Source organism: Antennarius striatus, chromosome 13 (genome assembly GCF_040054535.1).
Source record: "Antennarius striatus isolate MH-2024 chromosome 13, ASM4005453v1, whole genome shotgun sequence".
Classification (NCBI taxonomy): Eukaryota; Metazoa; Chordata; class Actinopteri; order Lophiiformes; family Antennariidae; genus Antennarius; species Antennarius striatus.
The window spans coordinates 6,227,122-6,254,518 of record NC_090788.1 but is presented as its reverse complement, the minus strand read 5'-3'; the positions used below and the strand labels follow the sequence as shown (position 1 = coordinate 6,254,518).

At 39.5% G+C, this 27,397-nt stretch overlaps 2 protein-coding genes across 2 annotated transcripts; one reads left to right on the top strand and one right to left on the bottom strand.

Annotated features, from left to right (window-relative positions):
• Nucleotides 1–661: 661 nt before the first annotated feature.
• On the top strand, nucleotides 662–12,252 carry cnih2 (cornichon family AMPA receptor auxiliary protein 2). Its single transcript, XM_068332206.1, has 6 exons — nucleotides 662–2,208; nucleotides 4,358–4,426; nucleotides 7,617–7,664; nucleotides 9,060–9,172; nucleotides 9,250–9,393; nucleotides 9,500–12,252. The coding sequence occupies exons 1-6, from the start codon at nucleotides 2,128–2,130 to the stop codon at nucleotides 9,525–9,527; spliced, it is 483 nt and encodes a 160-aa protein (XP_068188307.1). The 5' UTR covers nucleotides 662–2,127; the 3' UTR covers nucleotides 9,528–12,252.
• Nucleotides 12,253–19,224: 6,972 nt separating this feature from the next.
• tm7sf2 (transmembrane 7 superfamily member 2) lies at nucleotides 19,225–27,342 on the bottom strand. Its single transcript, XM_068331619.1, has 11 exons — nucleotides 27,303–27,342; nucleotides 26,455–26,537; nucleotides 26,146–26,342; nucleotides 25,584–25,638; nucleotides 25,007–25,201; nucleotides 23,322–23,425; nucleotides 22,141–22,260; nucleotides 21,855–22,023; nucleotides 21,688–21,768; nucleotides 21,464–21,586; nucleotides 19,225–19,619 (listed from the first exon to the last, which is right to left on the bottom strand). Exons 2-11 carry the CDS (start codon nucleotides 26,525–26,527, stop codon nucleotides 19,459–19,461), a joined length of 1,278 nt encoding a protein of 425 aa, XP_068187720.1. The 5' UTR covers nucleotides 26,528–26,537; nucleotides 27,303–27,342; the 3' UTR covers nucleotides 19,225–19,458.
• Nucleotides 27,343–27,397: the final 55 nt, after the last annotated feature.

Here is a 27,397-nt window from a genome sequence, read left to right as displayed (position 1 = left end):
ATGAGCAGGGGAGGATGAGGATCTGGTCCTGGAGGTGTTGGGACAGGTCAAAAGTAAAGCTGTCATCCCCGTCCTGAAATAACAGCAGGAAAGAAGAACATTTATCAGACACTGGTGAAGCATGTATTTGTGTATTTGATGCTTTTGTAATGATCCTTTCAGACTTCTGGAACTGGATTATTACAGAGAATAGGATGATAACACAATGCTTTTATTAACAAAAGATGTGTCAGCAGCCCACAATAACCCACAGATGATTTTACATCTATTTAATAATAATTGAGGTTGCTGAATTACCAGAAAAAACGAGCGAAGAAAGGAAGTGAAAGAAATGACAGGTGATTGAGAGCAACACGCTCTGAGAATCAGACAAGATGACTGAAAGCTTCACTGAAAGAAAATCAGGGAATGAGAAAAAAGGCAGACAAAAGGAAAGAAGAAAAAAAAAAAACATTTACCGCCTGCCCTGCCCCCTCATCACCCTCTGGGGAGAGAGGGATTATGGAAATGTATAAATGCAAGAGAGAGGGAGACTGACAGACATGGAGGAGGGCGAGCGCAGTAAAGAGAGGGAGGCAGACAGAGCGATGCAATTGGCCGACCGTTCCAACATCAATAGTGGTGGAAATATTTCTCTCGCAGTCTAAGAAATAGAGGGAAAGGCAGACAGAGGCAGGAGACTCAGGAAACACATTCAGGTCTGTTAGCAGGAGGGGGATTTTAGAGTGGAAGGAAGGTAGAAGGCGATTAGTTGACTCATGACTTGTGAAGACTGTGGGCATTTTTGCTTAACAACTGGAGTGATTTGAGATTCAGAATAAATATGACTCAACATGTAGATGTTCTGCAGGTTCCTGATTAAACCCCCCCCCCTGCAACCCCCCTATTTTTTCCCCCCTTTCCTCAACGTCAGCAAAGACAAAATCTAGATGTTTTTGGAGAAATCTGAGGGATGCGTCTGAGGGGAAGATGCAGAGCAGAGAATTCTCACATGGTGTCGACTCAAACTGAGGAGGACAGAGTGGACTGTTCAGTGGCAGACACGTCTCCAGCCAGACACAGGTATTCTCTACTCGATACTAAGACCAGTCGAGGTATTGATCCATGCTAACTCGAACCATCATCAGTGTTGTAATGTTATCTTTCCATCAGATCATAAGCAGATCTTTCATTTCAAACTTGATCCCATTATTTGAATGCTCGCTGATTTATACCTACTATTCATAACATTTATACTTATATTGATTTATACGTCACTTTATTGCAAAAATCCAGTAATTTGCTTGTATTATCTATATTATACGTAATATAGATAATTTCTAATATTCGAAGCAATATTTTGTAGGTTCAGCACGTGATCATATGATTGTGGAGGATGAATAATTTCTCAAACATTAAGTAATAAAACAAGTAATATATGGAGAGACTTTGTGAATAAATCAAAGCTAATCTAAATGCTGTTTTGTCTGCAAATACATCACATTTAGATCTAGAAAAAAAAGATGCGTCATTAATGAAGCTCTAGGATTTGGAGCAACAGCTGAACTAAAAGCCATACGACAAAACTATTGAACCGTCTCAAGCCATAAGCATCTCAGACAATAATCCTCACTGTTTTTATTATCGACGAGAATCCTGTGCTTGTGTTGTGAGCGTGTCAGTCAAGCACTTTGTGTTGTGCATTATTGTGAGAAGAGGGGGGAGAAAAAAGAATGTGTAGGCTTCGTCTAAAGAGGAACTACATTGAGGAGGTGGAGGAAACGGACATTTTGCCTGACAGAAACTGAAAAGAAGAGCATCAGGCCCACAAGAGACAACTGTGGCTGTGAACAGACACACAAGTGCTTCCTAAATAAAAGCCAGAAAGTGGTCGTTCCTGCTGTGACGAAAGGGACAAAAGAAGAAATGAAGGCTCTGCTCAAGCTGATGATCGATTTTTGCTAAAACTGTTTGCTTCACTTACCTGGATGCCACAGCTTGAATCGCAGGCAGAAACCAGACAACAGTCATCACTAAAAGAAGCAGAGGGCAACAGTCAATAGAGGGGAGAGAGTAGGAGTGGGGGGTTGGGGGGGGGTCTCTTCCTGTCCCTCAACCTTTCTCATCGTCAGGCTGGCTGGATCAGCTATGGCGTTCACCTTTGCGGCCTTCTGCTACATGCTCACCCTGGTGCTGTGCGCTGCCCTCATCTTCTTTGTCATTTGGCAGGTGAGTTGCACCTTTGTGCACACAAAAAAAACCACTGACTGCACATATATAGACACTAAAACCCAGCACCTATAGATCCACGTGAACATCCACCCTGCATCCCACGCAGGCAGACACACATCCACCTCCACACAGTCGCACAATGCTGGCAGGAACACGGCGTGCAGACACCTGGTCCTCCAGAGGTAATGATATGCAGAAATATGTCAGCTGGATCTCAGAAACCCACGGAGTAATTACACCGTGCCCGACTGTGACTGACATTTTGAATTGGCTCTTTAAAGTGACCGAACGACACTTTGTTCCGTTTTATTTCCAACATCATGCAAAAACATATCTAGTTGGATTTTTTTTTAAAAAGTTTTCCACTGCTCGAGTCTAAATTTGTGAGGTTTTTTTCATCCTTTTGCATTCAGTTCATTGAACAAAAATGAGCGACCGGCTCCATTCCGCCACTGTTAAACAACCTATGATCCCAGAAAAGACAGAAAGCAATTCCTCAAAGTGTTCAAACTTCAGCAAACTGCACCGCATACAGTAAATATGTGAGGAAGAAAAACCTCTGATTATAAACCTCACTGCCAGACGGTTAGGAATCAGTCTGCAGGATTTTGAGTTGGAATTTGCTCAGATCTCACTGATGTTTGCTTGGGGTGGACGCGGCGACTCGACAAACACCATTTAGATCTCTCACCTTTAACATTCGATCCCCTGAGGAGGAACGCGGAATACCAAACACACGATTATAAATATGAGGCTTGAAATGACCAACATACCAATTGGCTAAGTGTGTGAGACTCTACTTGTGAGTCAGTCAGCGCTGCTATGTGTGATGGGGAAGAGTGTGTGCCTGGCTCAGAGCTCATCCATGAGATTGAAACGCTTATCAAACTGACTTTGTTCACCCCCCCCTCTCCCCCAACCCCAATCTGCCTCCACTCCTGGGTGCAGCACCCCAATTATAAGTGGATCTCAACCAATCAGGAACATTTGTTCAGTGTTACAGTAACCATGGCACCCGCTGAGGGGTTCACCGTGTCACCATGGAAACTGCATCTGTTTACAATATGTGAAAAAGAAAAACGGGGAGAACCGTATGCACTCATGAGGGGAAATGAGCAGCGCTGATGTCATATTATCAGTCAGTGCGGACACCACTTATCTGCAAATAATGTCTGTTTTTTTATGGCTTTTTAATGAGCCGTCAAAGCGAGGCTTCCACATTAAAGCTGCAGAGATGATAAGCACAGCAGGTGGCCTTTGTTTTGAGAATTATCAGTGTTTTTATGGCTCTATTAATCTGGGCACTAGTGAGTAAATTTGTTTCTCATTCCGACCTCAGAGGAAGCAGTCAGAGAGTCATCGGCGGTGACAGTAACAATGTTTTCTCTTGACTGTCCCGTTTATGATATTTTGATGTTTTACCAGTGAGAAAAAAATCATAAATTAAATTATGCAAGACATAGAAACCTCCAGGAAACCAAAATCCTGTAAAATATTCAATAACACATCAATTTGAAGGTCATTTTTTTTGGAATATTCAAAAGAATTCTACAAAATGACACGAGATGTCCTAGAAACCCATAAAAATTATTTTGACACATTATGAAAAAAAAATATATATACAGTATTTATAATGTGTATAGACAGTATACTGTATATACACAGTATATATATGTGTGTGTGTGTGTGTGTGTGTGTGTGTGTGTGTGTGTGTGTGTGTGTGTGTGTGTGTGTGTGTGTGTGTGTGTGTGTGTGTGTGTGTGTGTGACTTCCTTTCAAATGGATGTCCTGCAGTTTTTATTACCATTCTAATGAAACTATTAGAATAAAGAAGTCAGAATTTCAGCTCTTCACATAAGAAGCCACATATGACAGATGGTATACCAACAGTAGCAGCTCATATAGAACATGAAGATAAAGAGAGAGCGAGGCTGTGAGTAATTATACGCACTCATTCACCATTTAATGACCGGGTGAAGCCATCAGTGCCACTGCAGCTGTGAAGATGTGGTGTGAGCAGCGAAGGAAACTCTGACTGTTCCTGTGCAGCAACAGCATAGCCATCATCTGTAGGTGTTCTTGTTAAAAAACCAACAACTTTACAGTCAATGCATGTGTGTTAATGAACACGTGTGTTATTTTACAGATCATTGCTTTTGATGAGCTTCGCACAGACTTCAAAAACCCCATTGATCAGAGCAATCCCACCAGAGCGGTAAGAACCCTTCCAGCAACAATCTAACCCTCAGTACTGCTTTTCAGTTCCAAGGTGACACACTCACTCTCCAAACTGGTGGTCTTGAGTTTCTGACATCAAGGAGACACAAACTACACAGATCAGACCCCATCTGATCACATTTAGTCTTGCTGTCATCAGAGAAGGTGTTTTTAGGGTTTCTATAAGAGACAGTTTATGAATCTGATGAAATGCCACAAAATACCACAACCTTGGACGATCGTGAACCAGTTTAAATTCACTAGTCTATGTATAAAATAAGGGTTTTGGTACAAAGTGCGCAAAATTTATCATCAGTGTTATAAATGTCCAAAATAGTGTTTTATTTATTTATTTTACAAAGGGTTTAAAAAAAAATTATAAAGGGTTTATAAAAATGTAAAAAAAAAACCAAAAACCTTACAAGGTACTTGTAAAGTTTTTTTTTTACAAGGAACCTGCAGCTTGATGTCATTTAACATCTGCAATCATAATGAAAAGCAATCATTTGCAATCATTGCAATCTATGAGTTTTTTTGTGTGATTTTGGAATTTGAATAAGAGATGAGATCAAGCTTTATTAGTCCCACAGCAGGTAAATTTCCATTATTGCGGCAGCATAATCAGAGGTAAGTTACAGAGCTATGGAAGAATGAACACTCAGCAAATAAGATAAATAATAAGAAGCGGAGAAGTAGCGCTATATGCATTATTAAAAATTTGATATTTGCAATATCCAATATTTGTAGTGCTTTCCTGCTAATCCAAGCTTCCAGGTGACACCATTGTGTCCCAGGCCGCCTTGAACGCTCATCTGTATGCAGATTGAAAGAAGCAACCTTCCTGGTAGACGGTGGCTCATTGGTTCAATCGCTTAAAGTGATTGATGCAAATGGAGCAGCTGTTTGTCCAATAAGATGTGGCGCTGTCGACACGATCAGAGTGCAGATACAAGGATTCCCTGGCTATAACAAAAACACACTTATTCATCTGCAAGTTTGCTCAAAAGTAAAAATATACAACATAAAATGACAATTATAAGACTTTACCTTCTACCTTTGATGTGCTGTTTGTTTGCAGCGAGAATACTGTCTCAATATCGTGCAAAACTAAAAATAAAACGATTAAGAAGCACCGTTATGCATTTAACGACTTCACAGCGACTGCGAATATCCTTTTCACAAATAAACTAATGTTCTAGCAATCATGTGAACCTGCATCTGAACTGTAAAGTGATGAGGAATGGGAAAGGAAACTGTGAAAGCTGACTGTGGGAGTGAGGAGGCTTGCCAGCTACAGGGGGTTGCAAGAAATATCTGCAACACCTGTAAAATAGAATTCAGACCAATACAGTAGCTCAGCAGGAAACACTGTCATGTTCAGCTCAAACAGGATCCCCTTCAGACGTGGATAGACGGCACTTCCTTTGACAAATCATCAACAAATATTTAACATGGCATGCATCAAGGCTGGAGGGTTTACAACCTGCAGGTGTTTGGTTGGTTTTTTTTGTCTCCAATCAATATCAGATATATCATCTTAACTGATATCAGCGTGTCAGATGCATTCAGGGAGAACATGATCAGCCAGAATGTGATGCTCACAAAATCCATAAGCTGACAAAACAACATGGCAACAGCCTCGAAAAATAAATGGCCATCATATGCGAGAGCAGTGTGTGATAGCTCGGCTGATCCGTCTGCCAAAAAGAGATGAGACGTAGATCTCTGTCGGGGACAGAAACTGCAAAAGAACATCACAAGGGAGGTTTATGTGCTCAGATATTAGTCACAATTACAGTCTGGAAGGGAGACATATTGCCATCATAGAGAATGTTGTGATTGTTATCGGCCCTGGGAATGTTCTCAGATTACCGAGCTGCATATTTGACAACCTTGTTTGCTTTGCCTATTTTATGTGTTATGTCTACTGCAGTGTGTCTGTAATGAATGTCTTCAGTCATGTTTCCTATGATGGGACAGTTTGAACCGGGTGACCTGACACTGATTGTAGCACCTCAGGAACCCTCCAGGCTGTAAAATCCAAGCAGATCTGCAATTTATACGTTCAATTACAAACAAAGCAATGATAATTTAAGTGTTCTTTACAGTTTTAAAGCTCAGTGTCATTGGGAGGAAAGGGAGGGCAATTAGATCAACTGCAAATAAATGGTGAAGCCGGAGAGGCAGTGGTTTAGATGCTGTAGACTCAGGCATGCTGGGAGTTTGAATTGATGTCCAGGGATTCTTAAGAAGTGCAGCCTGTTGCTGAAGGCACTGGGAGCACAGGAGCCTCTGTACTGGGAGCGTCATCCTGTAACTGAGATGGTTGCATCAATATGTCACAAATTATTGTGGGCGTCTTTCTGGGTGAAGCTTGATTGCACATCCTGGAAATAAACAGCAGTGTGGTTTACTCATTCTGAAATTAGGCAAGCAAATGCACCATCCATCAGTTAATTGCCTGAATACTTTTACTCGCTTGCTTACCGGAGGGGCTAGAGCAAAACATCTCATTTGCTTTGCAAGCTAATCAATGACTGTTGGAATAAAACGCCACCCTGTGAGGCCACGAGCTGCAGGATGGATGCAGAGAAGATGGATGGATTTCATTTTTTAAACTCCTCCCTCCTGTCGCGAGCGAGACGTCTGCAAATATCACTACATCAGCATCAGATTAAAACTGGGTTCAAATTAAATAGTATTCAGTTTGAGCCAGATTCAGAATAACTAAAGTTTGGATTAAGTCACCTTCATATTAAGTCAGGTTTATTTTAAATCAAAGTCAAATTAAGTCAGATTTTGATTTGAGTTACGTTTGTATTAAATTGGGTTTGGATTAAATCAGGTTTGCTTTAAATCATATTTGGATTCAGTTACCTTCAGATTATGTCAGGTTCAGGTTATAACAGGTTCAGATTAAGTCAGATTTTATATTGAGTTACAATTGATTAATTCAGGTTTGGATTAAGTCATTTTCAAACAAAGTCAGGTTTGGATTAAATCGAGATTGCTTTAGATCAGATTTGGATTACGTCACTTTCAGATTAAATCATTTTCAGATCAAGTCAGGTTCAGATTAAATCAGGTTTGGATTGGTGGCAGTATAGGTTGGTATAAAGTACATCATATATGAAATGGATTACATGAATGCAGACTGATAATCAAACTGTCTTTATTTGCTTCCACAGAGGGAACGGATTCTCAACATCGAAAGAATCTGCAACTTGCTCCGCAGAGTGAGTATCACCTGTTTTCACCTGCTAGCAGAAGACACAAAAAAGATTCCTGTCTCATGTATCCTCTCATCAACAACCCCCCCACCACCACCACTGCTCTGCAGACACAGAGTGGGACGTGGAAAGAAAGCGAGCCGAGTCTCCTTGAAATGACGTGGCTGGTTTGAACAAATGAATTCAAAATGATTGGTAGAGTGTTTTGCAACACAGGCCTTCAAATAAGGTCAAGTTTTCATGTCTGGAAATGCAAACAATAAATCAGTAGCTTTAATTCATTAGGGAAGGTAGCAACCTAAATCCGTGTTACACAGGGAAAGTGCATAATCTGCGGTTTCTCTGAATTTTAAATTTTTGCATCTGCACGTCATCTTTTAGAAGCAATTTGCACACTAAACAAAATGCTGTAAAACACCATTATAAACACTTGTTTTTGGCTGCATAGCACGTATCTTTATGAGCAGCGGTTCTCCTGTGAAAAACCTGGAACTAAATCAAATTAGAAGCTGGAATCCCATGGTATAAGATTTTGCCCCAGGTTCCCCAAGTGAATGAAACCAATGCCCAAAACTGTCTGAGATTCAGTCGGTGATGCATCTTGTTACAATTATTGCAAAAATAAATTTTTCCTCATTTGACTGGGAAACCCCCTGCAAGGACCTGAAGGGGCCCCCGGACCCCATCACTATACAGAATAGAGTGGAGATGGTTTACATTTGTTTAACACCTTTGCTGTGGTGCAAATATGATTTTAGTCTTGATTTGCATAGACTGTATCAGAGGGATGTAACATGTAGAGGTATTTAGCTGAAACCATTGATGATGCATCAAAAAAAATTCTATTCTAATCAGCTGTCAGATGGAAATGTGATCAATCTGGATGTGAATGAGATTAACTGGCAATGTTGATTTCCCATCATTATTCAATCTGACATCAGAGACCCAGGAGTTATTTGTCTAAGTGACCATATTTGTCTCATCAATAATATTTACTGTCAAAAGAGAACCCAGAAGGGTTACCAGGATCTGTTAAATAAAGGTTGCCAATAATAAAGGTGTCAAAAAAAAAAAAAGCAGTTTGGAAAGTTATTACTTCTTTAAAGTGGCTAAAATAAACAGTTATAACAATTACAACCCTGTGGGAGAAATATTTCCTGATTCTTTCATTCCTCTGGGCTGCGGTCGATGAATATTTAATTACCAAACATGTGGAGCTTGCAGCGAACACATTAAATAGCAGAACAGTTGGCTGTGCTGGAGCTAAATCGGAGGAACATGAAGTGTTACGGCATCATTTAGGTTCTGCAAGCAGCTCTGCGGCGTCAGGAGTTTACTAAGGATTATTTACTAGAATGCGTGCAGTCCTGCATCCTGACTCCTCCGTGTCTGTTTTTCTAGTTGGTGGTACCAGAGTACTCCATTCACGGGCTCTTCTGCCTGATGTTCATGTGTGCTGGAGAGTGGGTCACGCTTGGCCTGAATATCCCGTTGCTCTTCTACCATCTGTGGAGGTACGGTCCCGTCACAGATGTCTGATCAGCGTCTGTTTATGCATCATGTGAGAAAGTCAAACCTTGTGCATTTCCAGGTATTTCCATCGGCCGGCTGATGGGTCAGAGGTCATGTACGATCCCGTCAGCGTGATGAACGCAGATATTCTCAATTACTGCCAGAAGGAGTCCTGGTGTAAATTGGGCTTTTATCTGATCTCCTTCTTTTATTATCTCTACAGGTGAGTATAAATCGAATATTTTCAATACGCCTTTGCTCAGTCAGGTTTAAATAATGTCATTTCTTTTCTCTCCATTTTCTCATCTGCTTTCTAAATCCTGCTGAAGTATGGTTTACGCCTTGGTGAGTTTTTAACGGATTTGGAGGAATAAAGGGAAGACACCATAAGAAAGACAGAAAAAAGTTCTCTCTCCCTATTATCCCTCCCATCACTGGCTTGGGTTTTCAAAAGTCTGACTTTGGACCAAAACAAGAAGACCAATCTATGTGATAATGTGAATGTAGGTGTCACCTCCACTCGATTATACCGCTTTATCCCAAGATACTGCTGCCGGACGACCGGAATTATTTTTGAAGGACTGAAAGGACAGAGAAAAGAGGACACAGCAGGTGTGTGTGTGTATGTGTGTGTGTGTGTGTGTGTTGCCTTTGACACATTATCTGAAATATATCTGAAGGGCTGGAGTTTTCCTGTGCTGCTCTTATTGATCCAGTTGCTCAACTCACTGTGAATCTCAAAACACTACGGGCCTGGAAAACTAAATAATACGTATTTATTGTAAGGCTCTGAACAAGCTGGAATCATTCCATGTATTTAAGATGATCGCCTCTCTGCTTTGATCGTGCTACAGGTGCAGGAATCTGTCGGAAACAGGTTGTATTGTAAGATTATAGAATATAACAGAATATGTGCACAGACACATTTAACCAGTCTGGAAAAACCTACAAATGTACCCCTCTCAACCCCAGCCGCTGCCAAATGTCCCCCCCAAAAATTTTTACCATAACTTTGACTTCACTCGGTGCTTGTAACGTGCATTCAGAAACGTTTGCCTATAGCTGTAAGGACATAGTAGAGAAAATGTCAGTCAGAAGTGAAAAGACAAATACTTAGGTTAGAATGTGCAGATCTCATTTCATTCATCACTTTATTTTTTTCTTGGTGAAATAGAAATTAAATCATAATCCTGTATTCAGTGACGGTTCCACATCTGCAGACATACTTTAGTCGTTTTAGCTTTAGTCTGATCTGAGGTAGAATATAAAAATCTCACGTAGAAAAAAGCAATGTGACATGATAAGACACATGCAGATGCTGTGATATTCATCATACGTGACCGTTGTGAGTGGAACACCAGTGGCTCTGTGACAATGTAAGGACGGACAACATCATCAGTATCCCTATAATTAATCTATTTCAGAAGCGTACAGGCGTTAGCTCTGCCACGGATGGCGATTTCTTCTGGAGGCTGATAGGTTGAGACATTTGCCACGCTTCAGCAAGCGTGGAAAAAGGCGGCGGCGACACGTCTGGAATTCAAACTGTGGGGCTCTAAAACATCAAGAACATTAAAAATGTGCTCCTTAACATGAACTCGCAGTATTGATTAATCCTTGATAGGTATGAACTCAATACCTGCTGGAAATACAGAACAGAATATTAGAAGTTTTATAGTAGTACTACAAACATTGTTGCTGTACATTTTGTAGATTAGACGAGGTATAATATTGAATTGGAAACATATATAACCATCACTAATATTGATTACCTAGCAATACTATAGGATAAGTGTTGTTAATGAATCCCATGAAAAGACAAAAAAAAACCCAACAATGTTCACTTTTAAACTTACTTATATTATCCAAGCCTTTTTGTCTTCACAGGACAAAATAAATATTCAAAAACCCAACGTAGAATACTGCATATTTCCTACATAGGTGAGATAATATAAAAAAGCTGCTGCACAAGCAGGAATGGATAACTAACTACCTGGGGACCGATTAAGTGGATTAATGTACGCTGCTCCACCGGTGGCCGTTTGCATTGGCAGGATGGTGAGTGTGGGAATGATCCAGGATAAACTACGGCGCCCGTGCTGATCGTAAAAGCCTACAGAATGAACACACCACTTGTTACAGTGCAGTGTGGTGCGTTTCTAATAGTTTAATAGCTCTGCTGCACATAAAAAGAAAGAATTGAACTTTTGCAATTGAGGTTTTGGTCATTTCATGGTATTTATTGAAAATGGAACAGCTGTTGAATTTCTCAAATCTTATAAATAAGTTGTCATAACTGATAATATGCTCAAAAGATGAATTTCATTCCGAATCCAACAGTGTTTTAAGGGGGTAAAAAGGGGATTTAAAGAACTCATGTTTTACAACTCAGAGAGCTTTTTACACTTCTTGTTGATAATTCCAAGTCTTGAGTGCATTTTGTCAGCAATGCTGTCGCCATAGTTCCGCAATAAGTCAAAGACGTGGGAGAATGTTCTGCGTTGCAACGGATACCAAAAGCCACCAATTAAGAAATCTCTGTGGTGAAGCATCAACACACACACACACACACACACACACACACACACACACACACACACACACACACACACACACACACACACACACATAGACAGACACACAGTTGCATCAATCACATCTTTTTTCTGTAGGGATTCAGAGGGAGCAGCTCAAACCATTTGTGTATTTAAACTATAAGAAAATGGCAAAATCTTGCTTGACAAAAAGCAACTTTAACAGCCAATGTTGTGCCAAACGTTTCCTTTAAAGTATCCAGACCTCAAAACTCTGTCAACAATGTGTAGAGTTTGGACAATCATTTCTAAAGCACAGCAACACAACAAAAGGAGGAGTACAGCCCGGCCGAATGTCATAATGTAGTTGCTCTGAAGAAGCATTTTAGAAACCTGTGTTTCAGTATATCTATTTATATCTGTCTTTTTTACATTTATCATCAATGTATGCTACAGTAAATGTGGTGGATTACTTTATATTTATTAGACTACACTATGATGTACAATTAATAAACAGCAATTCTCATGCCATATTCTAATAAAACAGTAATGCCAAAAGAAGATCCTCTCCAAGTTTCTTGTTTCCTGAGGGGTCGACACTGCGAGGAGCTACAGAGACCACAACAATAGACCTGTGTAAGAGATGGAAAATATGGCCCTAAGGATGATGATGGAGTTGTAGATTAGGGAGAGTGCATGTGAGAAACTCAGATGTTGAGAACTGTGGGAAAAAAACAGCTACATTTACAATGCATGCAGAAGCAGACACAGCTCAAGATGGAATAACACAATTTACCAAAAATGTTTCACCAAATTTGAAAACACCCTCAGCTGGAAGGCAAGCAGAGAAAAGATGACCTTTTGTTCATGTCTGCACATCTTAGAATAATAACATTCCAAATAACAGAGTGCATAGCAAAACATCTCCAAAGCAAAGACATGTCTCTGTGTTATTATACGCAACAATCTTGTCATTTTTATGCTCAGAAATGTCTCCCCTCCCTCTAATATAATTTGCATCTCTGAACCGGCTCAGGGACTCATTTCTCAATTCTGAAAGGGTTGCCAGGTTGTCACTTGTCTAAATAATAATTCAGACAAAAAACAGATAATCGAGCTGGCATTTTCCTTCTGTTTGAAAAGAACAAATTGTTCCCCGCTGTCACCATGGAAACTAAATTGTATTTGAGATTCCTGTTGACTCACTCTGAGGCGCTCACTCAAAGCGCAGAGAGATCCAAATATCCCAGTGTGTTGCACCGCTGCTTTTCTGCAAAAGACATTTTCAATACATAGGTAGAAAAAAAAGTTTAATGCGTGCAGCCGTGAGAGCTGCCATTCTTTGTTTTGTGACACCAGTGACACATACATCTGTTTCATTGTGTCTACCATGGTTCACTCTGTTCACACTCATCATCCCAGGCTTTTCCTTTTTCTCCGCCACCACAATTGTCTCTTTTTCCCATCTCTCTGTGCTCTCAGAGAGGTGTTACCATGGAAACTGGCTACAACTGATGTGCTTGAAACGTCACGATTGGCAGACGCACACACGCGCATTTTGCTCATTCATTATTATGCAAGGCACTCAGATTATGTTGCATACTAATACAGCTGTAGGAACATGAATGTCTATGAAAGTCACAGAACATGAACTTGACTTGTGTTACTGTTCTGCTCAGTGATACTTTTAGCTTTTACTCAATTGCATGTGTTTTTAATTTGTTCTTTCGCAGATCCAGATCTTTAGTCCAAGATCACATCGGCAATTTAATTCTGATTTACTATTGTGCATTAGATAATAAAAGCATGAGTGCCAGGGTGAAATCAAAGAGCTACCTAGCAGGATAAATAAAAAAAAAATCCACCTTTACCTGGTGCAAAATTGTAATAATAATAATATTCTCATAAAACAGAATGATTTCAATGGAAAAACGTCATCAGCATGCTTAAATGGATTTTAGTTTGACTCTATTTTATGTTGTTATTATACTGGTTCCATTATATATTGTCATTATTTCATTTTGTCTGCCCAATCTTTCACAAACTTTTATTGCTCCATTTCTCACAGAGACAATTTCCATCATTTCTCTGCATCAAACACGCTGCAATCATGAGATGAGAGGTTATTTCACTGCTCGTGAAGAGTGAGTTAAATCAATCAGGATTCATGTGTGATCAGTTTGTGATCCTCAACCTGGTGGTCTTTATGTTTCTGTGTCAGTGTTAGCGGGATGAACCATGAACCCAGTGAAGGTGAAACAGGAATATAATGCATTTGAAACAAAACACAAACCAGTGGCTGAGATCAAACATAAGACTGATTGGTTCTTACCTTTTCAGGTAATCAAAGCCACATCATTTTAACATGAGTGAAAAGAAACAGCATTGATACAAACTACATACACTCAAAAAAATATATAAACGCAACACTTTTTGTTTTTGCTCCCATATTTCATGAGATGGACTTAAAGATCTATAATTCATTCCAGATACACAATATCACCATTTCTCTCAAACATTGTTCACAAATCTGTCTAAATGTGTGATAGTGAGCGCTTCTGCTTTGCTGAGATAATCCATCCCACCTCACAGTGTGCCACATCAAGATGCTGATCTGACATCATGATTAGTGCACAGGTTCACCTTACACTACCCACAATAAAAGGCCACCCTGAAACGTGCAGGTTTTTTTTGCTTTATTGGGGGTTCTGGGGACTCAGAACCAGTCAGTATCTGGTGTGACCACCATTTGCCTCATACTGTGCAACAAATCTTCGCATAGAGTTTATCAGATTATTAATTGTGGCCTGTGGAATGTTGGTCAACTCCTCTTCAATGGCTGTATGAAGTTGCTGGATATCAGTGGGAACTGGTACACGCTGTCGTATACGCCGGTCAAGCACATCCCAAACATGCTCAGTGGGTGACATCCGGTGAGTATGCTGGCCATGCAAGAACTGGGACATTTTCAGCTCCCAAGAATTGTGAACAGATCCTTGCACCATGGGGCCGTGCATTATCTTGCTGAAACATGAGGTGATGTTCATGGATGTATGGCACAACAGTGGGCCTCAGGATCTCATCACGGTATCTCTGTGCATTCAAAATGCCATCAATTTATGTACCTGTGTTCTTCGTCCATAACAGATGCCTGCCCATACCATAACCCCACCACCACCATGGGCCACTCGATTCACAACACTGACATCAGCAAAGCACTCACCCACACGATGCCACACACGCTGTCTGCCATCTGCCCTGAACAATTTAAACCGAGATCATCCGTGAAGAGAACACCTCTCCAACGTGCCAGACGCCATCCAATGTGAGCATTTGCCCACTCAAGTCTGTTACGGCGACGATCTGGGGTCAGGTTAAGACCCTGATGAGGACAACGAGCATGCAGTTGAGCTTCCCGAGACGGTTTCTGACAGTTTGTGCAGAAATGGTTTGTTTATGCAAACCAATTGTTGCTGCAGGTGTCTGAGTGGCTGGTCTCAGACGGTCTTGGAGGTGAACCTGCTGGATGTGGAGGTCCTGGGGTGGTGTGGTTACACGTGGTCTGCGGTTGTGAGGCTGGTTGGATGTACTGCCATATTCTCTGAAACGCCTTTGGAGACGGCTTATGGTGGAGAAATGAACATTCAATGCACGAGCAACAGATCTGGTTGACATTCCTGCTGTCAGTATGCCAATTGCAAGCTCCCTCAACGCTTGTGGCCTTTTGCTGTGAGACAAAACTGCACATTTCAGGGTGGCCTTTTATTGTAGGCAGTATAAGGTACACCTGTGCACTAATCATGATGTCAGATCAGCATCTTGACGTGGCACACTGTGAGGTGGGATGGATTATCTCAGCAAAGCAGAAGCGCTCACTATCACACATTTAGACAGATTTGTGAACAATGTTTGAGAGAAATGGTAATATTGTGTATCTGGAATGAATTATAGATCTTTAAGTCCATCTCATGAAAAATGGGAGCAAAAACAAAAGTGTTGCATTTATATTTTTGTTGAGTGTACATTAATATCTGTCACATCCAGGGTGGATTACGCTGGGAGCTGAAGTGAAGCTGGCAGCTCAGAATGTTCAGCTGACCTTTTTCACTGCAGATATATTGACTCGTCATAGCAGGAGCCAACACAACACCAGCAGCCTGGAAATAGCTGACCGGCACTGGAAGCAGTTGTCTGTCCACAACACGACCATCAGGGATGACCTGTTGAGGCCGGTTTTGAGTGGCTGGACTGTGGCTGTGGAAACAGACCCCATGTACCTGATAATACTAGTCCACTTCAGTAGTCTTGGTCTGAAAGGAATAAATCCACAACTTCATGGTAGGAAGGTCTCAGTGTATAAATCCTTGTGGATCAAACTCTGCGAGGATCTTCTTCTGTTTTTATTGATATCTTGGCCTTATCAGTGTTCGTTACCTTTTCTATTTTCTTGCCAGCATCAAGACTCCTGCTGTGATTCTGCAGCGCCACTTTGATAGAGAAGATGGTTGAAGTCACGGCCCTGCAAAACTAAAAAGAAAACCAAATATTGTTAAAAGATTTTCAGCAAGAAAGAAAAAAAAAAATCAATTTAAGGTGACTTTGGTTGGAATTAGAAAAATGAGCATAAAACTATCCACCGTGGGATGAGATTGATGCAGGCTCTCCTAGACAATGATTTAAAAAAGATTAACACATTTCAAATATCATTTTATAGATTTTTTAATTGAAAAGTTTTGAATGAAATGAAATAAACAAAAAGCTCAGTTAGCTGGAATATGTTATAACATTACTTCTATTAATGCTTGAAAAGATAATTTTCTGTCCAGACAAAAAAAAACCAATTTAAAAGTATATTATGAACTAAATCTATTCGCTACAATTTTTTGTTTCATTCTTTACTTTTAATGCAATCAGTTAAAACTGGATCTTCTGTCTGAGAATGTAATCAACTCTTCTTCAGTGCTGGACCCATCCGCCTCCACAGAACTTCACACCATTTTATTACTAACTCATTGAAATATCCTGGGTGATCATATCTACTGGCAGACATAACAGTAGGTCTGATTAAAACTAATGTGTTATAAATTAAATGAGCCAATCATCAGCAGAAGGAGCGCTCATGCAGATTGTCTCATTTCATAGTTTTGAATGCATTACATTCTTTTCTAACAAACTAAAATGACAAGATTACAAAGAGTGAGGAGTGAATGAAACTCAAATATCACTTATTTCATCGAAAACAATTGAATTTATTAGAAAAAAAAAGGAAATTTAGAAAGTAGATGAACCTGTTAAAGCATCTTGATTTTCATTTAAAGCAAAGAAAGAAAATACACCTGAAATTTTAAAAAATGCAGTCATTCATAACAGGTTTGTTTCTGATTTGTCATTGTGGAGATGTTGTGTTTGATTTTTCATCTTCGAGCTGCTGTGATGTCCTCACAGAGACGGTTTGTGTCCAACAATGTGTCAAATCTGTTCACACTTATGTTTTAAATCGGACTGTGGATCCCGACAGAGTTAAGCATGACTCACTCCATCACCTGCTGTCTCCTTTACACAAATATCCATCCCTTTCATCTGTAACTCCAGACTGAGATATTATTTATTATTATTTATAACCAATCGTGGCATTTAGTTTGTCAGTCATGTGCATAAATGACTGAAAAACAAATTACGAACAGCCTTCAAAATGTGATTTATTAAAAAAAGAAAAGAAAAGAAAGTTGGATCAGTGTTCTCGTCATTTGTCTATAGCTCTCCTGGACTTTTTTTTTTTTTTTAAATACATTTGGGCTTTTCAGAACAGGTATGATATGCAGGTCGGAATCATGAGTCCTTTTTATAGCTAATTCAAGCGGAACTGTAACGGCCTTTTTACTCAGACAGGCAGATAACCTTCAGATTAGATTTCAAGATCAAATCACAGTGTATGTTTTATGAATGAGGCCCTGAGGCTTCTACATCTGAGACGTCTGCCATGCTCGTCCTGCACTTAGTAATGATCTGACGGTGATGACAGGCTTCTGAAATATTGATCAGAATGGAGGTTAAGCTCCGGAAAGATTGTGAAAAATCTTTCTATGAGTCGGAAAGACAATAGAAACTTTTGAAACTGACTTTCAGAAAACTCAGACAGATTACAATAATGATAACAGCAACACGTTTTTGTTGACCTTTTTGGTTTGCATGTTGCCCCAGTCTGTGTGGCTATGATTTTTAATTTGTCAATTGTGAACGGCCAATGATTTTTTAAATATTTTCTTTTTAAAGACAAATGAGGGGCAACAGTGTAGAACTAAGCATCAAGTACCTAAATCCTAAATATAAGTAAAAATTAATTATGCTAGCATAAGAATGCTCAACAGAAAACAAAACTCTTACAGTCTAAATTCAAAACAATAGATGAATATCAGTATCAAAAGAAGAAATGTTTCATGATACAGTAAGAGCAGTCCTCATATCCCCTGACTGATCCAACATCTTTAGATTATTGAAGAAGAGGTTGATATATTACTGATGCGTTAAAATGAAGGTAAGATTACCACCTCCATTTGATTTTACACTATAAAGTGATACAAAAGAATCAGAATGAACTCAATGAGAGGATGAAGCCTACTGTTCATGAAACAGTAAACCCAAAAAGCTTAAAGAACTGCAACTTCCATCCAGACACCTCCAGTGTTACACAAGCACATTTCACAGCAGCATTTAGCATCTGAAATACAACACAAAATATAGTTCTGTGTGGGCGTGCTGTACTGTAAATGGGTTTCAAAGGTGAACAATGATGGAGCGGCAGCACAGCGCTCACCTCACTGCATGTGTGATGAACATTATTTGTGGTGGGGTTCTTTATAATTGAAAAGGGCAAATTTGATTTTGTTTCCGGCAACTTTGAAACTTTTAGCTGATGTTTGGCAAAGAATATGTAAACTCACTTCGAGGAGGAATGCTGCTTGCAAGCTGACTTGTGTTATTTTTATGGAATGCATGGATTTACTTTTATTAATATGACTCTTGATAACTTTTGTTCCATTTAAGTAATTTGGAGGAGAGAGAAGTCAAAGCTAACAGATGCCCAGGAAGCCCACAGGCCTGGAGAACGTCAACTATTAAGACCTTTACGCTGGAGGGAAAATCCATTTAGATGATAACAGGTTGGAAAAGGGTATTAAAAAATGACCCAGCTATTAGCAGTCACCGTCTCAGGCTGAGGGCATAGCTGTCAGTTGCTCTTTCAGCTCCATCACACATCCACAGTTCAGCTTCAAATCTATTTACATATACAATATAATACAAATGACATTAAAACACTATCACATTACCATTTTTCAATGATACTCTGAGGAATTCTTATTCATACAAGTTATTCATGCAAGTTATTTCTTGTCAAATGAAGCAAAAAATTTCATTTGTGGGTTTGTATTTATTGAAAATATATGCCACATAAATCAACACAAAGAAAAAACACTGAAAAAGTAAAAAATATTTTTATTACATTAAAAAAGGCACTGATTTTTGTACAGAAGTTAATATACGCTGTTCTTTAAATGATTTCTTCAAGTATACTTCTTGGTTCTACTACAGCTTCAGCTGAATCCACTGACGTGAGCTACTGAGCAGCTCTGTAGGAATCCAGACGAGTTAACAGTGTAGTCTTCCTGCAGGTTTTCAAGTAGCAGCACCTTATCACTCTGAAAATTTAGAATATCAAGGTGTAATGGTTTTGGACCTCTTTCACCGACTTAATTTCAGTAGATATACGGGATGATCCTGTATGGGACACGACGACAGTACGTGTCCCAGGCTAGACCGTATTTGGCTCTGCATTGCCTCTCGTCTCGGTCCTCCCGGTGAATCAGCAAGACAGTGAAATATATGACATAGAAGTAAGGCAGAAGATGTGAGAATCCTGAAGAAGAGAGGCAAAAGTAGATGGTAAGCAGTAATGATTAATACAACCTGTAAGAGACATCAATCACATTTTCCTTTTGTGAATAGCTGTCTAAAAAAAACCTCAGTAATGAATACCAGTTTAACACAGCTCCTCTTAGTCCATGCAGTGCTCGTGTGTCTGGAATAGGCCTCTATACACACACACACACACACACACACACACACACACACACACACACACGCACACACACACACACACACACACACACACACACACACACACACATACACACGCATGCACATGCGCGCACACGCACACACTACAGAAACTACAGCACACTTCAATTATAAAGGCAGCGACACGTAAAGTGACACAAAGCATGAATACCAATTAGCAGAATCTGTTTTCAGGGGAACACGAGGCAGTTTTGAATAGAAGCAGTGAGAACAAACTGTTTCTGCCTTCACACTGCATGAGAATTCAGCAATGATGATAAAGAAATGTGATCTGATCAACATCCTCTACTTTTCTCAGGGCCAGCCGACAGAGGAAGGACGACAGAGGCAGCATAAATGGCTACAAGTGCTCCAGTCTGGCGAGACCAAAGGAAGAAGAACGCCTACCAGAACGGAAGAACAGTGTAGTAGACGCTGCAGCTGTCACTACACGTTAACATTCAGAAATAAGGCTGAACTAAAACTTACAGCACACTAAAGGAACCTATCAATCAAAGAGCTAAACTAAAGAAAAGATATTGATTTCAGAATACGCTGATGAGTCAGAGTTCTAAGCATGCTGCTATTCAGTTTGTGACATTCTGATCATTTGTGTCATTTCTATTCAGAACACGGAAAAAAGTTTGATACAGCGTTGAAATATGCTGATTCACTGTTACCCTTTAAATTCTATACTGAAGAACGTGAATGAGAATCATGTTTCAATATGATCAAAAGTGCTTCTATTATTATGATTACAGTATTACCATATTAATATCATTACTATTTACTATAATTACAAATAATGTCTTACTATTATTATTACAGCATTTACTATTCATATTATTAATATAGAACAGTACTTATTGATTATAGTTATGATAATTCTAATTATGTTTATTAATGTTGTTGATATTATCGGTCCGGTGAGGAGCTGGCATCTCATCTGGGGTGTACCCCGCCTCTCCAGTAGAACCAGTGACCCATAACTTCAGATAAGTGGCCTCGACTTCAAGACGATGACTGCATGAATGATTATTTTTAATATTATTATATATTTTGACCTACATTAACCATGTGGTCACAAAAATGAAGGCAAACAGACGTTGTTGCTGTTCCTAATCTACCGAATGTAAAAATAGATGTATGGAATATGTATAACAGATTTATCACAGGTTTACTTTTCTGTTAAATTTTGAACAGCTGTATTTGTTTGTTTCTCCTGTATAGTATAGTATAGTATAGTATAGTATAGTATAGTATAGTATAGTATAGTATAGTATAGTATAGTATAGTATAGTATAGTATAGTATAGTACAGTTCAACTGCAGGATAAGGACTGTAATGTCTTTGCAGTTTGTTTCTGTTTTTGATCCACTGCAGATATGGGGAGGAGTGACAATAGGATGCACAGAGATGCGTCTTATTGTCATGTTGACATTGTTTACTGTTGACATTGTGTAGTACTGCATGAATAAGTCAGAATGAAGTGATACTGTATTTGTCAGATAAACACATGAAGCACTGCTTTTGAAACGTGTATTGTCATTAGAAACACCACCAGCCCCCTCCCTTCATGACGATAAATGTAACTGGACACAATGCCCCCATATCCACATTTTCTAAATCTTTAAGCATTCTCACCACATGGCAGGGACCAGGCCAGGGCCATCAGGAGGTCGCCCAGGTAGTTGGGATGACGAACAAAACCCCACCAGCCCGACATGAGCAGCCGCTTCCCTGTTGCCGTGGCGATGGTCTCCAGCCCTGCAAATGATGTGTCTGAGCATTTCCATCTCCAACTTCAAGGTGACACAAAGTATTTGACTTGATGTCTAGAATAAATTCAAAGAATTTTATCTACTGACTTGCGACACTTGGGTGTGAAGGATCTCTTCTGAACTGGTTCTTCTGTGAGTTGGATTTTCTGAAAATGTAATACCCCAAACCTGATGGCAAAGAGAATATTAATAAAATCACCATCTTTAACCACAAAATGTAACTTTTAACTCAAAACAGAAAACGTCACGATTACCATTCAGTGCTATTATGGCTGCTGCTCCGAGGGAACTCAGGCTCTGTGGATGGACCACCAGGAAGGCAGCCTGCAGGCTATATGTGAAGGGAACCCAGGCCAGGTCCCCAAAGACCAGCATGAAGCCAAACCCATCATGCACAATGTCCATTGTTGTCAGAACTGCCTCCTGTTGTGACAGTAAGTCACAGCATGTGAAACAAATCCCACAATGCAGGACTAAACAGGACGTCATGTTTCACACTTGGATTCATATCACAGTCTTGAGATCTCCTCGCCCTCTCACCTCGTTCCACAGGGCATCCGACACGTACAGCAGCTGGAAGCTGTTGACCAGCACCATGGCGAGTGACGGAGAGCCCCGAAGCTCCGCCTCTTTCATCAGCATGCCAAGGTTAATGACCACCTGAGAAGAAGAAAACCAGCGGACACTTATTCCCATGCATTTTTCACCTGTTTAGGAGAGGAATTCATTTTCTGATTGAAGTCAGTGTTGGGTTGAAACATCATACAAGACCCTGAAGTGATGCATGAGTTAAATAGTATCATAGGAAATGCATTAAGATTACCAAGATTATTATAACACATACTTTCTAATACCTTCTAATACATCCATAACTGATGGGTTATGGATGTACCACTGACATCGCTAGAAAATAACAACAGCACTCTCTGTTTACCCCACTTTATTATCCCTTAAAGCATTCAAGAGGAAGCAAAACTCTCCCACACACTGTCTGAAGCCAGCTGGTGGGAGTTTTTTCTTTCTTCTCCTACGCACCTGGCTTTAAAACACTCAGATGTGCAAGGGTTTTCTGTTTGTTCTGCAAATACAGACACAAAATTGAATAACTGGACTAAGCACATCAATATTTTCAAGCATGACTTTCTCATTTTGCTGTTTTTGATGTTTTTAGTAAACAGTGAATAAAAAAAAGAGCCTTGTTATTATTAAAGGCATCTTCATTATATTTCTCTTTGGACATTTCTTATTTGACTTAATGGACTCAGACACTCAAATACTGTCCTAAAACAAATGTCTCACTGGGTCAGATCATCAGGGAAAACATTTCTGATTCTGACTGTTTCTGATTCCGAATGTAAATTATTAAGGACCGTCACAGAGGGCAACATCGCCACCTGTTGGCCGAGTGTGTACTTACTTAGGGTGAAACAGTATGTTCGTTATATTTAGACTTTACACTTTATCAAATGAAAAAAACACATATAATTCTTACTTTTATACATATTACAATCTACATGTCACAACAGATCAGATATGTCAGTTAAAGTTTAAATTATCAGGGAAATTAAGTTGCATTTTGTCATTTTTGTTCTTTGCTTTTAAATATTACATTAATTCAAACATGAGAAAACGACCCTGAGATTTTTATTACCTTAAAAATATTTCTAGTTCTTAGACAGATTGACAGTGAACTGATCGTTCGCATCTGCAGATGAACTCACCCAGCCAATCAGACCCGGTCTGAGCTCACAGAAATATTTAAGGTCAAAGCTTCCGATCCGTGGGTTTAGCTCTCGTCCAATGAAGAAGTCATAGAGAGGATTTCCTAGATGGGCAGAGGGGTGAAATTGTTTAAATCAGGAGTCTTCTGGATTTAATAAATCCCCCATAAGAGTCAGTGTGTGATAAGGTCAACCAAGAGTAGTGGCCTTTTTTTTTTTCTTTTTTTACTATTTTTACAATATACCGTATATGGAGAACAACCTTCAGAGTCACCTTGAATCATTCTTCCACAGGAGCTTAAAAAGATTACATTAGAAGAAAACTCTAAATATGGAACACAACTTCTTATTTAAGTTAATTTTTATGTGTAAAATCAGCTAACCACACACACAGCTAACCACACACACAGCTAACCACACACACACAGCTAACCACACACACACACACACACACACACACACACGCGCACACACACACACACACACACACACACACACACACACACACACACATATATATATTTTATTTTTTTTAAAAGCTTACCATGATTACAGGTAATTTAAAGGTGTTGATTATTTATCAGCTTTTTAAAATAACTTACTGGCAGTTCAATTATTTGGCAATTACCTAAAATTAAAGTACAGGTGGTCCTCAAGATACAAACATCCGGTTAAGAACATTAATAGATATGAACAAAAATGCGTCGCCATGTTCAGCTACTGTAGTTGCCATTATTACATTATTTTCTTTCGTTATGTGTTGTTTTTTTGTCCTGTAATTGTTTCTGGAGTCAGTTGTAGGAAATGGTACTTTAGTAGAGTAGTAATGGCATTTAAATGACCTCAAATGTTGACTAAAAGCTGAAATTTAATAAATACGAACAATTCAGCTAATCAAACACATTCTTGGAAAGAATTGTTTGTAGGTTGAAGACTACCTGTAGTTAAAAAGATCTTATGTCTGTTAGCTTTTATATAATCAAATCCACTGTCTGACACGCTCTTTTAGTGAGATGCAGATGAAATTCCTTACAGACGACATGCTGACCTGTCACAGAAATATAACAGCCATAAACAACATTAATTAATGGCTGCATCCTGGAGGGCTTAAAAGTCCAGGATTAACTGGATTTAATGATTTCAGTGAACCATTAATAATGGTAGATGGTAAATGGTTCCACCTTCACTTTTAACGTAATTTAATTTAATTTAATTTAATGTCTCAACTTTATTAGTAATCGGTTTTTCATACATGCATGTGCAATATGTTATTATCACACTAACACAAACACCAAGAAAGTTTTTTTTTAAATCAATTTGAAAGAAATGCCACTGTGTTCCTTTATTCTTCTCCTCTTTTCATCCCAGGATGAACAGCATCATCAACCAGCAGGAGCTGAATCATACCACCAGCTGCTCTCTGGTTTCTTCCTTTGGATGCAGCCGAGCAGAGCAGAGCTGCAGAAGCAGGGTCAGCTTACATGAAAGAGTGTTCCTGACGCCTGCAGGCTCCTGCAGAGCTTGGCTGTTAGATAATTACCCAGAGGAATACCAAAATCCTCCACCGAACAAAAAAAAAACAATAAAAAAAACAGGCCTACAGATGCACGACGTTCCAGCAGTAACCGTGTTTAAAGAGTGTTTTAGAGTGAATTCTTCCCTTCATGATGAACCTACACGCTCACCTGTGTTGCCCCCCAGAGCGAGAGCATGAGCAGGAACCCAGAAGGAGCGGATGTAAAGGCACACGGAGAAGAGGAATGATGCTGCTATTGCACACACCGCCAGAGGTAACAGCAGCTCAAACACACACCCCAGGGGGGCCCCGAGCCCCATGAACAACAGCAGCAACACACCAGTGATGCACAGGGCATGAAAACCTGGGGGAGAGAAACAAACAAAAGTAAACGCCATAGCCTGAAGTGAAGAGATAAAACGACTGACACAGGCTGGTATAAAACAGACAAAAGTTAGATATTTTAGGTTGTGTAACTCTGGTAAAGTTAAGATCAAAGTCAGATCGAGATGAAATGCAAAAGTTTGAGTAAATATGAAATTACAGCAGTTGCTTTGTACTGAAGCAGTACAAATATTAACAAACAGATTAAGCTGAGAGTAAATCTAAAGCGTAACTGTAATATATTACTGCCAATATAATAAATAATCTCATTCATAGTAGTAGAGTATCACAGACAATAATACTCAGCCAAAAAGGGCATCTTCTACCGAATGAATAATCATGAAAACATAAACCAACAGTACCATTAATGGGATACTTGAGACGTGTTCCATCACGCAGCACTAATCCTTCAGACACCTGCAGGTAGAAATACTCATTTTGAAACCAAACACACAAACATAGATGCTTACCAAACCGTTGTAGCTTGCTGAGGATTCAGGCTAATTTGTCTTAATGATTAGTCTTCATGCTAAGCTAACCGGCTTATGGCTGGTGAAAGGTGGATATAAAACAAATAAATAAATCTTCTCTTCTAAGTCTTAGAATGAAGTACATTTCCTAAAAACGGCTGACTCTGTTAACAATGTACAATTTAAATAGAAATGACATTTTAGTTACTTACAGTAATTCCTGTAGGAACAGAAGCCAATATTGAGCAGAGGGCATGTTTAAACATCTCAACTTGATTTTTTATGCAATATGATTGGAAGAATTCATTTAAACCTCGATTAAAAATGTAGATAAATATTTTCATAAATCCCCTCATCGATAATGATTATTATTGGCATACATATAATTAACATTTTAATCAATAATCATGATTTACTTTAAGACCGCAATGTCACCAGAATCCCCAGTACCCACCTTTCCTAATGGCAGCAAATAGAGGAGGGCATGCAGAGCGATCCAGGCCAGCAGGAGTAGGAGGGCCAGAGGGTCCCAGAGCTGCTCAGTGACAGGGGCCGCAGGCGGCCAGTGGAACACACTGGCCTCAGGTGATCGGCTCACACAGATCAGGTACAGCACCGTCAGTGGAAGAAACATGGTGATGCTCACAGCACCTGGGTGAGGATTGTACAGAGAACAGCAACAACTTCACGTCTGACCGGATCAGCATCAGGTGACGACCGAGTGTGTCCAGAGGGTGAAGTGGTCCTGTCTGCCGTGACTCACCCAGAGCTCCTCCAAATTCCCTCTCTGTGTCAGAGGAGGATTTCTGTTTGACTGTTTGACTGTGTGGCCTCATTGCTGGTCTCCTGTGACAGAAGTTAACGCATTTAAATCTAATTAAAGACAATTGCAGAACAAATAACACACAGTAATCATACAGCAGGTGTGACACCAAAGTCTGTTGTAATGATGTTGGATGTTTTTGTTGAATTATTAATGATAATAATGCTAATCTACAGTGACTGACTGAAATTAACCCCTGGATATTTTACACACATAAAGTTGTTCTATAAACAGACCAAACACCTTCAACGTAACATTTTTCAAAATATATTGAAATGAAATTGAAGATAAAATTTTATGTCAACTTTCCAATAAATTATTAGCCACATTCAAACAGAAAAATTAAAACGCTGCCTTTCATTAAACAAGTGAACATAACAGCAGTCATGAATAAATGAATTCGCTTTGAAGCCATTAACACGTAAATACATAATACTTTCCTATTATACATAATTCATGACTTATATAGCATTGCACCGAATGAAATACTAAATAAATGATGAAAATGGGAATGACTGAAGTTTAAAAGATCCTCTAGATTATATTTTTCACTGTTGACACAATAAAACTAGTTTTAATAAAATGAAACTGTTTAAATTGGCTGTCATTTATTATTTAGGTGGCTGCTATGAGTTACCGAGACAAAGTTTAAAGTGCAGAGTCCCTGTAGTAGTTACGCAAAGAACTTGCTAAAATGACCTCACCGCGAGGAAAAGAAAATATACGCGTAAAAAGATGTGCGTAAACATAAAGGTTTTCTGAGTTTTTAAATAAAAACTTCGTCTTACCTGCACAAGGAACAGAGGTGAGGCGTGACTTGGAACACCTTTGTGCGTCTGTCCAGCAGCCGGCAGATGGAAACGCCCTCGTCAGACGCTTGACG

What these genes read in the sequence shown, in the direction of transcription:
- cnih2 (XM_068332206.1), top strand. Translation starts at nt 2,128, where the DNA reads ATGGCGTTCACCTTTGCGGCCTTCTGCTACATGCTCACCCTGGTGCTG. An exon ending in TCTGCAACTTGCTCCGCAGA is followed by an intron (nt 7,665 to 9,059) that starts GTGAGTATCACC and finishes CTGTTTTTCTAG; the next exon opens with TTGGTGGTACCAGAGTACTC. An exon ending in TTCTTTTATTATCTCTACAG is followed by an intron (nt 9,394 to 9,499) that starts GTGAGTATAAAT and finishes ATCCTGCTGAAG; the next exon opens with TATGGTTTACGCCTTGGTGA.
- tm7sf2 (XM_068331619.1), bottom strand. Translation starts at nt 26,527, where the DNA reads ATGAGGCCACACAGTCAAACAGTCAAACAGAAATCCTCCTCTGACACA. An exon ending in TCTCAAGTATCCCATTAATG is followed by an intron (nt 25,202 to 25,583) that starts GTACTGTTGGTT and finishes TCTCTCCCCCAG; the next exon opens with GTTTTCATGCCCTGTGCATC. An exon ending in CGCTCTGGGGGGCAACACAG is followed by an intron (nt 23,426 to 25,006) that starts GTGAGCGTGTAG and finishes CTGCCCATCTAG; the next exon opens with GAAATCCTCTCTATGACTTC.